Source organism: Musca domestica, unplaced genomic scaffold (assembly GCF_030504385.1).
Source record: "Musca domestica strain aabys unplaced genomic scaffold, Musca_domestica.polishedcontigs.V.1.1 102, whole genome shotgun sequence".
Lineage (NCBI taxonomy): Eukaryota > Metazoa > Arthropoda > Insecta > Diptera > Muscidae > Musca > Musca domestica.
The window spans coordinates 1,180,676-1,190,720 of NW_026712117.1; the positions used below are offsets into that span (position 1 = coordinate 1,180,676).

The following is a 10,045-nucleotide window of genomic DNA, read 5'->3' on the forward strand; positions in this document are numbered from 1 at the left end:
GAATGTAACTAATGCAAGTATAGCATAAAAAAATATCCTTAAAAAAGAGAAAGAACAATAAAATAAAAATTTCTTCCAACCATTGATTTCGAAAATATTTTGTTTTGACTTTTCAAAACAACAAATACATACACAAAATTGGCAGAAGTCGGGCACACTTAAAAAATTGTACTCAGCTGGGAGCTCTTTCTTACCTTTTTATTGTACCATGATAATAGGGCTACATTCCAGTAGTTCTACGAAGCTATTGTACTTCCTTATAGTACCATGGGTACAACGGTAGAGTCATGATACAATGAAGACAAGGTTTAGCCTACCTTGTCTTGGAGAAATAATCAAGTAAAGAATTATTTCAGAATTACTTTAAAAACATATTCAACAAATTGTTTTGTCTAAAATAAAAAGCTTGTTGCATTGAATTTTGAATAAATAAAAAGAATCACGAAAATCAAAGATCAAAATTTATTTTCAAAATCAAGTTATATATTTCTCTAAAGATATATTTCGCTTAAAAGTGTAACTGCGAACTTGCATACATTTTTCAATGTAAATGCTGTATTATTTGCTTAATTTCAATTGCTTGGCGTGTCGCCACGCTGCTTAAAGCATTACTAGCGTTGCCAATTTAATTGTAGTTTTGTGTGCAGTTGGCAATAAACAGTCGTGACGGCGGGCATATGCCATAAATTTACGCGTTACTGTGTTGTTAGTTTTTTCCAAAAATAAAATGAAAAAAATATAAAATTGGAAATAAATTCCATAAAAAAGTTAAAACATCATGTTGATTACTGAAATCTCAAAGGCTAACACCCTGTCCCAGAGTGAAAATACAATAGTTACTGGTGCTAATACAATAAATAATGCTACCGCTACAACAACTTCATTCACGTCGTCGTCGTCTGATGCTCCAAAGACTGGGACACCTTTAAGGTCACGAAATCGTGGAGACAAGCAGTCAGAGGATAAGTCGGAAAATGCATCTGCTACCACCGGTAAAGGGAAGAATCCGCCGAAGCCACCTGAAGAATTTTATCGAGATTTGCAGCTATTTCATGAGAAAAGAGGGTAAGAAGAACATTGGTGTGTTGTAGATATGTTTGAATGTGTGTCTATTGGCACCCGGCATTAGGATATTATTTGAAAAGGTGAAATATGAAAGGACTTAAGTCTTTTATTACAAATAGAGTTAAGCTTGGACAAATGTTCAAATTGTTTATGTAAAGCTCCCTAACATTAAACAGCATCAATTTTTCCTCATATTAAGGAATTTTTTCGGCATTTTCAGTAAATGTGTAGACAGGATTTACACAATCTGGAAGTTATTCCCAAAGAGTACTTGTTTGCCGCCATAATTTTCAAAAAATCTTGTCGAAATATCTATTTTCATACATAGCATGACTTTCATAACTTATTCTAAGCCTACAAATGTTGATATTTATATTCTAATATTTTCCCATTTCTTTCAATTAATAGGACAATAATCAGGAATATTCCAAGAATAACAGGACGTGAAGTAGATCTTCATCGTCTATACTGTGAAGTCACCGAACGTGGTGGATTTTTGAAAGTAAATTCGAGAGATCAGTGGGACGAAGTTTTAAAAGAATTGGGCTGGAGTGAGAAAATCGTTAACGGCTCAGCCGGTCTTAAATTCATATATCGAAGGTATTTAGAGAAATATGAACGTGTTAACTACTTTGGCGAAGATCCAGAAAAAATTGATGCTATGGAGGCTGCTGAAATGGCCGAGTTCATGGGTGGAAGGGGAGGAAGTAAAGGCTCATCCCGTTACCCTTCAAGTGTTTACGGCGGAACTGGTGCAAATCCGGCAAATAACGTAGCTATGACTTATAACTACAAACAACACCATGTTAATATGGATCGTAGACGCCAATTTAAACTTTCTACTGATTTGCACAAGTCATCGCCGTATGAAAAGTTAATGTTATCACTATTGTCGCCATTGCCCAATGAACAGGACTTCGCAATTAATGCCTGCACCCTAATGGCTAATGAGAGCAAACACACATTGAAAGTAAACGAATATCCCAAACTTATTGATGCTTTGCTAGCCCATACAGGTGTATACTGCGATTACACAATGCGAAAATTGTTTCAACATGTCTATAATGGAGTTAGGCAGCATTCATTGTACGGATTTTGGTATGATCTGTTGCATGAACAACCACAAATATTAGACCTGTATACCGATGAACAATCGTTGAGAGATTCTGGCGTGATAGATGATTGGGACGATGGCAAGCAAGATGTTGATGAAGACGGCCTATGGCATGATTCCAAGGAGTTGTATTTTTTAAATTTGCGACGTGGTTTGGGAACTTATGATTATGTAGGGCAACGTGTCCTCCAAGTGGTGTCCATTCTTCGAAACCTCAGCTTTTTTCCCGAGAATTTGAACGTACTTGTTAAAAATAAAACATTAATCAGATTTTTGGTAATGAGTTCCAACATTAGATGGAGCAATGTACACATACAAGCTTTGGAAATTACCGGTAATATTGCAATGGAATTGGATCTAGCAGACCCCACCATAGACGACCTAAGTCGCTGTCTCATGGCCACCATATGTGATGGCATCGATGGATCAGACCGTGGAGTGATTATAAATTGTCTGGAAATTCTTTATAAACTATGCCAACGAGAAGCAAATGAGGATTATGTATTGAAATGTTTAAATGCAAAATTTTACAATACAATATCGCTGTTCCTATCACTCAACGATATAATGCTTTTAATATTCACCTTGGAGGCAATATATGCATTAACTTGCTTGGGACCGAAAAGTTGCAATTCCATGATGCAAGTACGAGGCATTGTAGATCAATTAATTTCATTGATTTCTGTCGAGGCACAATCTTACGGTACCGATGGTTGTATACTTATGCGTGTTGTTGAAACTGTACCCGGCAACATGTTACCTATGGTGGCACAAAATATTGCCAACTTACAGAATGCAGTTGTGATTCAAAAATCCAATAGTTCTCATCAGGTTATGCATAAACCACAAATAATGAGTAACCAACAGCCTGTAATGATGGCTGATGCTAGCATTAATCCCGATGTTATCCCTCCATTCCATCATTCGCCTGGTGTAGTTGTGGCTCCAGTTGAAAAACAGCATTTTCAACAGCAACAGCCATCACATGCACAGACCACAGCAATACCTCCGTCACAAATGTCTCCACAAAGCTTTACCCACGAGGATGAACAATACGCATTAGCTTGGTTGGGGGCAACATTTGAACGTACTCCCAGCAGCGAGTGTCACATCGACCAACAAGAATTGTACCGTATGTATCTGTCACATTGTCAAAAGGCCGGTAAGCATTCCGTTGTAAATCACATGCAATTTCCCAAGCTGGTTAGATTGCTATTTAACACGGCCGTGGGCCCTGCTATAGTACGTAAAATGGATGGTACAGATTTGCCGGGTCTGCATTATGTTTCGATCAGATTACGGGCACAGCCCTTACCATTGCAACAAAAAACCAATTTCATTGTTAGCGGTCCTAATTCACCAGCTAATAAGCAAATAGATAATGCATCGCAGGCACGCAAAATAAAGAAGAAAATCAAAATAGAAACAGCAAGTACTTCCACCACAACAAGTGCAGATGCTGCAACAGCACCTCCTGGGGTTGAAAATGTTAAAACAACTGTTCCGACTACAGTGAGTGTTGCTTCAACGACAGGATCTGAGGTGGGTGAAACAGCAACAACAAGCGAAGCTACGAACACCCAATCTGTTGATATAAAGTGTGACGAAAAAATGGATATTGAGGAAACTGAGCCGGCAACAAAAAGCGAAGAGATGTCTGCAGTGGCGGCAACAACAAACACCTCACAGTCACAGTCTGTCGAGCCGAGTGTCGTCTTGGCAGAAGTCCAGCAGACACCACAAACACAATCGCAATCTCTAGCATCGCAAACATCACTGATCAAAAGTTTGCTAGCAAACAAGGTAAATCAAAGGCAACAAAAACAAAAGGATTCCGTGGCTACCAGCAATTGTGCTGCTACGAGTAATGTTAGTACAACCACAACAAATGTTATCACCACAAACAGCAGCCCTTTGCCGCAGCCAACTGCCCCAGCAATTACAGCCCAGCCAATTAAAGTCCCCAGTACTGCTATCACCGCATTGGTAAATAATCCCCTAATGCAAAATACACCAGTTAAAGTCGGACAAACCACAATTAAGCCGCTCAATCCACAATTGGCAATGGAGAAAAAACACATATCTGAATCGACACCACCGCCTTTGGCTCCATTAAGTGGCGCAAATGTTGCAAAAGATGCATCGGGTAGACCTATATTATTGGCCAATCAAATGCTAGTTGATATTTTGGATAAGAAAATGGTAGATCCCCCAGTGCCTGGAGGTCTAATACAAAAACGCAAGGTGGAGGAACAAATGCAGCCAAATAAACGTTTGGCAGGCGATGCAACTAGCAATGCATCCATATCTAAAGAAGAAACTCAAGTCACGCCCTCGAAAAATGCTGCTAACTTGTATGCCGAAATGGCGGCATCCATTTTAGAGGATGAAGATTTAGAAGAACTCGCAGCTACACGTACTACTACAAATGTTAATAAAGAGCCAACGCCGTCTCTAACGCAGCCTTCGTTACTAGTACAGCAAACCACTTCAAGTGCAGGCACACTGCCACGCCAACTGGTTTTTCAGACCAATCAACCACCGCAATTGAAAATTAATCAGGGCGCTGGGCCTGTCCAAGGCCCTATGCACCAATTGCCTAATGCAATGGCAACAATTAAGACGGATCAAGGACTACAAACTGTTCCAGTAATTGTACATCAGAAGCCATTGGTCGACAATAGTCAGCCGCAACAAATTATACAGCAAGTTATTCAGCCAACGCCCAACCAAGCCCCGACGCAGTATGTACTGGCTACCAATCAACAGGGTCAAACCTATTTGGTGGCCCAGCAAGCACCACAGCCTCCGCCCCAACCGCAGCCAACACAGACCGTCTTGGTAACACAAACACCGCAACAACAGTCAACCGGAGCCAAAACAATAATAATATTGCAACAGAATACTTTACCAGGACAGGGATCACAACAGCAAATTATTACCACAACAACCCAAGGGCAGCAGCAGAAAATGATCATGACAACACCGCAAGGTCAACAAGTCCTAGTAACTCAAAGACCGCAAACGCCACAACAGATTTTCATTAATCCTCAAACAGGGACGGCCACTCACATTCAACCCAGGCAAATTATACAAACAGCAACACCGCCCACAGTAGCGCCCACAATTTCTACGCAACAGCCCCAACAGGGAAGCAATCAAATACAGGCCGGACAAATGTCACCATCTTTGTTAAATCAATTAAATCAAATACCGGCTACAATAAAACTCCACCAGCCGGTACCCCAGCAAGCAACTACTATGGTCTCTCAACCAGGTACCATGGGGCGAATGAACACCACCATTAACAAGGGTGTTTCAATTGTTCAGCAGGCCACCACACCACCCACACCTGTAGCCATTCCCCAGTTACAACAACATCAGTCGATTATACAACAACATATTATATCAGGACCATCGGAGAAACGCCATGTAATTCTTGGAGCTGGAAGAGCAATCGAAATCAAGGAAACAGTTATAACACAAACACAACCCCCACCGCAGCAATGTCAGCTGAATCCACAAACAATAATAACAACGCAACATCCTCAAATGGTAAATTCACAACAACAACAACAAACTCAGCAGGTACAAAAACAAATACGCGCTGTCTTAGAACAACAGCAACAGCATCCCTCTATAATACAACAAAAAATATCTTCATTTTCTGTTATGCCACTCCAGCAGCAGCAACAACAGCAGCAACAGCATCTTTCACAGCAACAAATACAACACCACTCATCCCAACAGTCACATTTGCAACAACAACAGCAACATCAGTCTCATATTAATCCATCAATTTTACCAAACGTTGTGACTGCTTCAGCTGTATTAACACCTAAAGCTCCCGAGTTGTTGGCAGCCAAGGTCTGTGATTTGCAAACAGCATTTCATATGAAATTAAATTTCATTTATTTTCTTTTGACTTTGCTTTACATTTTTCCCGCCATCATTCAATGCAATTGGAGAATCGAAAATGTAACCGATTAATAATTTGTTTTTAGTTTGAGCCTACAACACAATGAAATTAGTAAACATTTTCACTATTCAATTTGGGTGAAATAGGGCAAGCCTTTCTTTTTCTTTCTTCTGTAGTTGAATTGGAGAAAATAATTTCGAGTTAATTATAGTTTCAACATATATATTTCGGAGGCCATGAAGGTGCTATGTTTGTTAAATTATGTCTTTGCATACACGAACGTACTTAGTCTACGGCTAAGTCTGCTACAGCTAAAATTCAGATATGCAGGGTGAGATAAAAAATATGCAACAAATTCAAACGTCATAATTTTTAAATTTTTTTTAATTTTATTGAATGGAAGGAAGAAATGTCGGAAATAGCATCAAATTTTAGAGTAAGTTTAAATTTCTTCGAATTGGTCACCTTTGCCACGAATTATGGCCTTCAAACGGCCAATGAAACCGTCAGAAGCTGCCCGAAAGTTACTCTGCGGTATTTTGGCCCAAGCGCTTGCTTGAGGTGATCGACACTTTGGTATTTTTTAGTGCCAACCTTGCTTTGCCAAATACTCCAGACACAATAGTCCAACGGATTGGTATCCCAAGATTTTGGGAGCCATTGTGCGCTAGAAATGAAGCTGATTTTGTAACCATTCTTGGGTGGTGCGTGCTGAGTGCGATGGTGCTGAGTCCTGTCGGAATGTCCAAGGTCTGCGGCCAAAATGTTTGCGTGTCCAAGGCTTCAATACACCCTACAGAATATTTTCGCGATAATATTCGGCATTTATTCTGATGCCACGGTCGATTAATACGAGTGGAGAGCGACCATCGGCTGTAATGGCGGCCGCTTGAGTTCTGGTGGCCAACCGAATGTGCACATTTGCACCTCTCTGGCAAGTAAACACGATCATTTCGTTTGTTTACAAACTGCTGGACAACGAATGTTTTCTCATCGGAGAAAACGATATTCGACAGTTCACCATTTTCGGCCAAACGAAGCAACTCTTTAGCTCTTTTGAGTCTATTTTCTTTCTGCTGTGGTGTAAGATCTTGCACTTTTTGGAATTTCAATGGCTTTACCCCGAGCTCATTTTTCAATATTTGTCGAATGGAATATTGCGCTATGTTCAGATCACGAGCCATTTTTCGGCCACCCCGACGCGGGTTTCGATCAAGTCGCTTCTTTATTTTTCATATCATTTCTGCTGATGTTGCTGTTTTCTTCCATCCACTTCCGTGACGTCGGATTACGCTACCAGTAACACGGTAACGAGCGATGGTACGAGACACAAAAGATTTATTCACATTTAAATGCTGGAGTGCTCTAACGATAGCCACTTGTGGTTTTCCAGCCAAATATAGAGAAATCACACCATCACGTTTGAATTCCACCACGAATAACTTTTTTCTAGAAAATTCTCACCAAAATGCTTTTGTACGCTTGTAAACAATATAATGAGCTGTCACTGGATTAATTTTAACAACTGACGGCCTAGAAATGACAGCAGTTTGAAGTTGTTTGCAGTTTTTTTCATTTCACCAATGCCACAACTTGTCCGCCCGCCTATCCATGTATTTTTGTAAGCCAAGTACAGATCGCATTCATTTCTCGATTAAGATGAAATTGCCATGAATTCATTTGTTTGGCCAAAGAACAAACGCTCTCGAAATTTTTGATAATCGAGCTAGATTTTGATTTAACTCCCATGCATATCTTCGTCCGATTTCAAGTTTTTTTTCTGTGTTCCAAATGTGTAATATTAGGTTGAATTTTGGCATAGCAAGAATATCAAATTTGGCAGAAATCGGGTCAGGTATCCCCATATACATATTTGTTTCGTCCGATTTGATATTTGTGTCTCCTAAAGTCGTAACAAGCACTCCCTAACAATAATACTCGGTATAAGATACAACCTAGATAATATCGGGATCGGTTTGGATTTAAATATAGCTCCTTCAGGTTTATTGTGTCCCAACTGCACAATTTTAACCCAAAATAGAATGGATTTTGGAAATGCTATCAAACATAGATGGGAGTATGTCAAATTTGGAGTAAATTGGTTTAGCTATAGCTCACATATACAAGGTGGCCCAAAAGTAATTCTGCTATCAGAAAATGCTATACATTTTACGATTGACCCCTAATGTCTTTATTACAACCAAAAAGCATTGGAAGTTTACTTTTGCGCCACCCTGTACATTTTCTTTGACAGACATTTCGATGTTTTTTATTAAGACATTAGGGCCAGTCGTAAAATTGATAACATTTTCTGATAGCAGGATTACTTTTGTGCCACCTTGTGTATGGTTCATCCGATTTGATATTTGAGTCTTCCTAACTTGCACCAATAATTGTTCCGAGAGTTCACATACAACATAATTACTCCTCCGTTAAATTGAGTGGAACTCGATTAAGATTAAAATATAGCTTTCATATGTTGATTCCATTCGATTTCAATTTTTTTACCGCTCTAAGACTCAATCAACAACGATCATAGTTGGTATGATATGCTTTACATACATTCCCAAATGTACACGTTTATTTGCTAGAGGTAGCTCTAAAAAATATGCATATTTGTATAGGGTATCATATATTCGGTTCCCGCTCGACGTTCTTGACAAGTTTTAAAATACCAAAGTAATAAAGATTGTCGTCCATTTAACAAATTGGATTCTTTCCATAACAGATTTTCGATGGTTACAGTAGATTCTTCTTAATTTAACCATAGATGCTTATTTTTTTTTTTTTTTGGTTTGCCTAAAATCTTTAATACGCTTTTGATTTTCGTCTGCTTTCTTTGTTTCAATTTCATTTTATTATTCTCATTATTTTATAAAAAAAAAAACCAAGGACAATTGTTTCGAATTCCATTTTATTAAGAGTTTTTCTTAATTTTATTAGAAGTTGCTCTTTGTACCGCTTAAACGTAACCCAAAATAAGTATGTATAACTATATGGATGTTGTTTCTTCCTCACTGTTTACCGCTTATTTTTTTTTAATTTTTGCTGGTGATTGCTTTTGCGTTGGTCTTTGTGCTTAAAAGTGAAAAAAAAAACACCCTATATTCATATTTTTTTAATATAATTATGATCTTCAATCCATTACAGACTATGGAATCTGCAGCGCCACCATCTTTGATTGCAAGTCAAACACCATCGCTTATAGCATCGAATCAAAATGCAATTAAAAAGTCTACTATATTACCAGCAACAACACCAACGCCAACGTTGATTAAGCCCTCACTGCCCACAGTGAAATTGCCACCAAACATTGGCAGTGGTGGACCACCACCGTTGGCAGCCGTAACTAGCAGCATTGCTACGACTGCTAGTACACCAGTTACTGTTGTAAATCCAACTACAACACCCATTCCTACAACATTGGAAAAGGATAACAACAAGAAAGATGACATTGGAACAAAACCTGCATTGCCGCCTGCCGCCATCCATTACTTCCACTAGTACGGTTCCAACCACTGGTAGCTTAATAACACCTTCATCAAGTACTTCGACACCAGTTGCTGGTCAAACAACAAATACTACCATGTCATCGAATTCAACCAACAATACTAGCGCAACAGTTTCTTCCACCGCCACCAACAGCAGCGGCACTACTATGCCCACCGTTCCAGCTACGGGCCCAACACCGCAATCGACATCATTAACCCAACCCACTGCTGCTGTACCGCAAACCGTTGTACCTCAGCTAACAGCGGCAGATGCCCAATGGCTTTTCATATGTGATTGGCGTAATTGTCCACGTAAAAAATTCAAATCACTTAGTGATTTACAACATCATGTGTGTACCAAACATGCGCCCGATCACTTGGACCCGTCGGCTGAAATATTTTGTCAATGGGGTATTGGCCCTGGTCTATGTGACGGTATACCGCGAAAACGTTTTT

General features: G+C 39.4%; 1 protein-coding gene across 2 annotated transcripts; it reads left to right on the forward strand.

Annotated features, from left to right (window-relative positions):
* The first annotated feature begins 657 nt into the window (after positions 1 to 657).
* Positions 658 to 9,738, forward strand: LOC101887407 (AT-rich interactive domain-containing protein 2). Of its 2 annotated transcripts, none has more exons than XM_011295213.3 (3): positions 658 to 1,065; positions 1,474 to 5,767; positions 9,249 to 9,738. In XM_011295213.3, the coding sequence occupies exons 1-3, from the start codon at positions 779 to 781 to the stop codon at positions 9,600 to 9,602; spliced, it is 4,935 nt and encodes a 1,644-aa protein (XP_011293515.2). In that variant the 5' UTR covers positions 658 to 778; the 3' UTR covers positions 9,603 to 9,738. The 2 variants fall into 2 exon arrangements, with proteins under 2 accessions (XP_011293515.2, XP_011293516.2); XM_011295214.3 differs by having other exon boundaries at positions 1,474 to 5,734.
* Positions 9,739 to 10,045: the final 307 nt, after the last annotated feature.